At 48.2% G+C, this 6,000-nt stretch overlaps 1 protein-coding gene across 3 annotated transcripts in view; it reads left to right on the forward strand.

Annotated features, from left to right (window-relative positions):
* Positions 1-1,580, forward strand: part of BOD1L1 (biorientation of chromosomes in cell division 1 like 1) — a 45,625-nt gene extending 44,045 nt beyond the window's left edge. For all 3 annotated transcript variants that reach the window (XM_070399234.1, XM_070399252.1, XM_070399242.1), the window contains exon 26: positions 269-1,580. In XM_070399234.1, the coding sequence (XP_070255335.1) occupies positions 269-386 (118 nt within the window). In that variant the 3' untranslated portion in view covers positions 387-1,580. The remainder of the gene's footprint in view (positions 1-268) is intronic.
* The last annotated feature ends 4,420 nt before the right edge of the window (positions 1,581-6,000 follow it).

The following is a 6,000-nucleotide window of genomic DNA, read 5'->3' on the forward strand; positions in this document are numbered from 1 at the left end:
CTGGGGCTCAGAGGTCGAGTTGACCAAGGTCAGCACCTACAGTGTGGCAGAGCGGAGCCAGGCCAGGCTTCTGACTCTGGATGAGGCCATCAGCAAATAGCGGGTCGGCTCCAGCTCTTCCGGACTCTCCTTTTCCCATAGAACGCTACCCCAGTTTTCTCTTCTGGGCGCTCAAGGTCAAAAACCTTCCATCTTTTTAAAGAATTCACAAATCCTTCAAAGCAGCTCCTATGACCTCTCACCCCTGCCTGGATTTTGTCCACTGCAGGTCGAAGGCACAGCTGTCCCCTTCCACCAAGCGCAAGAGGGAGGCCAGCCCACCAGGGACGCGCACGCGAGGCCAGCAGAGAGTGGAGGAAGCGCCCACGAAGAAGGTGAAGCGGTAATCTGCCTGCCGCCCTGGGCGTCCTGAGCCCGAGTGGTCTCGATGGAGAAGAGGGAGGACGCTCCAGCCTCGCCGTCAGCGGGCTTTAACCAGGGAAAGGACACGCATGTGCTGAGTTCCTAGTGCAGGCTTTCCTCGTAGGTTTGAAGCAGCTTTATAAACTATTGTTCATAGAAGGTATTATGTACATTTACTTCAGATAAAGGAAAATGTTTACTTTGTATCTGAACTCAAGACAAAGGAGCTGTATATTTTAACATTGGGATTTCCCCACGGGGCACACCACCAACACACACCCTCCCGCCCATCGGACACCAGGCCGCCTGCGGGTCCCCTGTGTACAGTATATAAACATGTAAAAATAGGTTGTATTTTACTCTGTGTATGATGCTAATCAATGAACACTTTATTTATTTTACAGAGAAAACTTATCTGTGAACTTTACTATATATCTGTTTATTATTTTATTATTTTTTTAATTAATGGAAGGGTTTTAAAGGCTGTGCAGTCATTAGAAGTGTTTTAGGACTGCCTGCCCTGTACCTGTCTCCGCCTGGCCTGGCAGGAACTCCGGAGCCTCCGCGCATGCAGCCAGTGAAGTAGCTTAGCTCACCGCCCACCGCTCTTCTGCTCACAGTCGTGGGTCGGTGTTTTAGGAATGTAACTTGTTTTAGACGATTCTCGCATCTGTGACTTTACTACCAGCCCACGGGCGGGAGGGGCTCTGGTCTGGTAGCGTTGCGGCTGTCACCTGCGGCAGAAACCCCTCCGCCCGAGGCCGCGCCCCTCTGCTGCCCCTAGGCTGAGGCCCTGTTCTTTCCCCATCACCTTTTCCGGAAGAGAAACGCCTCGAAGATCAGGTCACTGCTATCATGATTCAGGATTTTGTGTTGTTTCCTGCACAATTACTTCAGGATAGAGACTGGCTTTGCTGCCAGGTCCTTTTTTAAACACCTTCAACTCCCATACGAGCAAACTGTCCAACTTACATTTTTCATAAGATTAAACTGTTCTTACGATCAAATTTGTCTCTAGCAATGATGTGATGAGTTGCCAAATAATTGAGATTATTTTAAAATGTTTTATTCATATTCTTGTTTTGTAATTAAAATTTACATTCAGTGTGTGTGAAATTTTTTTTGACTCAATGTAAAGTGGTTATTTCTGTCATTTTACATGGTTTCTTACTGAGATTTTATATATAAATTATAAAATGTTTCCCAAAACTTTAGTGGTAAGAATTTTTTTTTCCTGAACTTTACAGTTTCTCCCTGTGAAAACCATTTCTTCTCTTAGACATGTTCCATTTTCACATTTAAATAGTGAAGGTGTCCCCCTTGATAGAACGGAATATTAGGTGGCATTGCTTTTCTGACAAGGTTCACCAAGAATTGGCAGAGTTGTATGTAGTTCCGGTCCATTCATTTTCATTGGTGCATAGTATTCCATTTAAAGACTGTATCGCAATATACTAAGCCAGTGGTCGCAAACTGCAGCTCGCAAGCCACATGCGGCTCTTTGGCCCCTTGAGTGTGGCTCTTCCACAAAATACCAACTTCTGCGCATGGGCCACGAAGTTTCAATTGCACTGTACGTGCGCGCCCGCACATGGTATTTTGTGGAAGAGCCACACTCAAGGAGCCAAAGAGCCACATGTGGCTCGCGAGCCACAGTTTGCCAACCACTGTACTAAGCTATCCATTTGCCTGTATGGTCTTCAGATTGTTTCCAGGTTAAACAACATTTCTATGAATATCCTATAAATATTTGGCAGGCAGACCTTTCCAAACTTATTAATATCATTGTACATGCAGAAATCAATATTTGTCGGCACATGGAGGTAAGTGGGAGGACAAGGCTGGCGGCTGCCCGAGGGGGCCAATAACTTGTGAATCAGAGCACCAGCCCACCCGGCACTTTGAAGGCTAGGACTTTAATGTAGTCCCATCCCCCACGTTAAGACACACCAGCTTTCTGCTCCAGGGTACCACTCATTCCTAGGGTAAGCGTGCTTTCAGCTCTGCAGGATAATGCCAAATTGTTTCCCAGATGCTGTTGCCACGGTGTATTCCTGCCAGCAGTGTACTTCTCTTCCCTGACATGTAGTTCAGTTTCAGTACAGGGCTGCTTCAGTTGTGCCTCTGGGAGGTGGGAAAGATCTCACTGTGGTAAGATGTTCAAGGAGATTGAACATCTTTTCATGTGTTTATTTCCATCCTTCTTCCTCTTCTGTGAAATGCCTGTACATATCTTGTGTCCATTTTGTTCTTAGTGGCTTTTTTGTTTGTTTGGTTTTTTTTGCTGATTTGTAGAAGTTTTTCATATATTCTTATATGAAGATAGACTAGTAAACATCCTATCTAATAAAATAGTAATATGCAAATTGACCATTACTCCAACACAAAGAAGGCTGGCAGGGGAGGGCAGTTGTGGACAATCAGGCCAGCAGAGGAGGGCAGTTAGGGGTGACCGGGCTGGCAGAGAAGGACAGTTGGGGGCGACCAGGCCAGCAGGAGAGGACAGTTGGGGGCAACCAGGCCAGCAGGGGAGGGCAGTTAAGGGTGACCAGCCTGGCAGGGGAGGGCAGTTAGGGGCAATCGGGCTGGCGGGGGAGCAGTTAGGTGTCGATCAGGCTGGCAGGGGAGTAGTTAGGGAGTGATCAGGCTGGCAGGCAGAAGCAGTAAACGGCAATCAGGCAGGCAAGCAGGCAAGTGGTTGGGAGCCAGCAGTCCCAGATTGTGAGAGGGGTCCCAGATTGGAAAGGGTGCAGGCTGGGCTGAGGGACACACCCCACCCCCATGCATGACTTGTGCCCCGGGCCTCTAGTATATCTATATATTCAGCATAATAAAACTTTGTGTATATGTGTTGCCAATACTCTCCAACACACATATACACAATGTGTAGTTTTTCTTTTCATTTTCCTTATGGTACTTTTTGGTGAAAAGTTTTTAATTTTAATGTAAGTGAATAGAAACTTCGTTTTGTGGTTAGTTCTTGATGCATCTTGGCTGAAAACCATATCTATATTCTAAAAGCTTTGATGCTTTGCCTCCCATGTTTATGGCATAGAGAAGAAAGAAAGCAATATTAGCGCATGACCCAGAAAGCCAAGTCCACAAAAGGGTCTAGGCCAAACTCCTGGCACTGACAGATTTTAATGGGATCCGAGGCCAGAGGCATGCAGCTGGGGCAGCTTCAGTCAGACTGCTCCAGTATGGACTGGCCGCCTCGCCCCCTGGGGTCTGTCTCTAACCATTGCCCTTCACATCTCTTCCCTTTTAGATCCCATCAGACCTGTTTCCCACACCTTCCTCTTGCTTGTTTGCTCCCCTAGTTTGCTGAAGCACTAATAGCATCTAAGAAATGACTTCTGCAATAACTAAGAATCGTGAGCGAGAGATACCCAGCATCGAGCTTACTCATAAGGCCAAGGATGTAAGTAGTTGCTGGGCAAAAGTGAGGTCGAGAGCTCGGGACAGCCGACCTACTTCCCTGGGTTCCCACCAGGACGCAAGGTGCCCAGACTAACATGAAGTGTCTGAGGACACCCGCAGCTCCACACACGACGGACGCTGTGACAGAGGTGGGACACCTCCCCTCCGGTGGCCTGGCTGGTGTGAAGTTCTCCAGGGAGCCGTGCCCCGTAAACCACTAGGTTTCCAGGGTTTTTCTTTGTGTGTCTTGTTCCTGGAGAGACCAGGCACCTTCCACTAAAGACCTTCCATGAGTACCTACTCCCCCGTCAGCCGTTTGTCCGAAGGTCAAACATTAAAGTGGACAAGAATTTCTACCTCCAGGTCACTTTCCTCCTCTGCTGGGCACCCCTCCCAGTTGGACTGAAGGCCTGACACCAACCATTCTCTTCCTACTGCATCCTGCACCGGAGACCTTGTCTTAGGGTGCAGTCCGCTATTGGGAACCACATCAGCTATTTGTGTTTTAATTGATTTCAGAGAGGAAGAGAGAGAGAGAGAGATAGAAACATCCATGATGAGAGAGAATCATGGATCGGCTGCCTCCTGCAAGTCCCCACTGGGGATCAAGCCCACAACCCGGGCATGTGCCCTTGACCGGAATTGAACCTGGGACCTTTCAGTTCACAGGTCGACGCTCTATCCACTGAGCCACACCAGCCAGACCGCATCAGCTATTTTAACATATAATTGAATATTGAGAATGGGCTTCAACCACTATTTAAGAACGAAAAAGCAATAGGGCAGCATGATGTGACACAGAGTGAGGAACTTCAGAAAGCAGCCCTCCGCGCCCTGGGCTTGGGGAATGAAAGGGAAGCCTGAGTTGGGAAGCGATGGGAGGGGATGGGTGCAGAGTGGAGACTCAGACCTAGAGAAGGGTGCTGCCCGTCTGCCTCAGACAGACCCTGTGGCTGGTTCTGGGTGAGCAAGGAATCTGGAACCCGCTGGCACTGCCGGGTGAAAAGCCATGGCCAGGGGAAGCTAGCTAACGGAAGGAAGGGTGAGCAAAGAAGAGGAAGCAAATTCCTTCTCGCACTTGAGCCTTCCGGTCTCCTTTTAGTGCTCTGCTTGACAGAAGCTGAGAGCCAGCCAGCTGAGGAGAAATGATGTTTGCAGACTCCCAGCCCCCACCACAAAGCAGAGCAGGGATGGCTGCATAAAGTGAAGGGACCACAGCTTAGTGATCGGTACAACCCACACGTCTGCTCACCCACACCCACCCACCCACCCTCCTAAGCACACTTAAATTTCTCTACAAGAACAGCTATGCCCTGGCCAGGGTGGCTCAGTTGGTTGGGTGTCATCCTGTGCAGCGAAAGGTTGCCAGTTCGATTCCCAGACAAGGCACATGCCCAGGGATTACGGGCTCAATCCTGGGTAGGGGGTATGCAGGAGGCAGCCAATGGATGTTTTCTCCCCCTCTCTCTTTAAAAATTCAATTAAAAAATCTTAAAAAATAACTGATTGTGGATTCCCTTCTTCCCTGGTAAGCTCAGCAATGCACTCTGAGCGTGCGATTCAAGTGTGGGATTCATTCACCTGGCACCTGAGCACTCCGCGGCAACAGGGCCTTGACATATGCTAGGATGCCCTGCTTTCTAAAATGGCAAGTCCACGGGCATCTCTCTCTCAGACCCTCTGCAGAAACCGTGTGTCCTCGTACACTCAGCTTAGATCTCCTGAAGGACCCGTCTCCTCATTCGCATCTAGAACATGCCTTCCCTGTGACCTCTCCCAGAATGGGGTCCAGGCTCTGTTTAAAATGTCATCCTTTCAAAATGAGTTTATCCTCAGAGCTCAGAGTTGTTTTTATTTGCGGGAACCAATTTGTCAGTCTTCAGCAACTCTGACTCAAAATAGTCAAACTCCCATTTTTTTTCAACCAAAAGGAACTATTCAACAAGAACTTGCCTTCGCCTATTTTTGGCTCTTGGGTCTCTGTTTACCCTCAAACGTTGTTGCTAACTTCATCCCTGTCATTCTGGGGTCCTCTGGTCCTTCAGAAAGGTTCTTTCCCCAGTAAACATCCTCGGAGTTTAAAAAGATATAATCGGTCGTTTTGGATCTTAAAATTAAAAAATAAAGCTAACCCTTAAGTGAAATCCATGTTTCAATAAATGTGTCCACTCACCACCC

The sequence above is a fragment of the Myotis yumanensis genome, unplaced genomic scaffold, assembly GCF_028538775.1.
Source record: "Myotis yumanensis isolate MYYU_CA2020_CCGP unplaced genomic scaffold, mMyoYum1.0.hap1 SCAF_1, whole genome shotgun sequence".
Lineage (NCBI taxonomy): Eukaryota > Metazoa > Chordata > Mammalia > Chiroptera > Vespertilionidae > Myotis > Myotis yumanensis.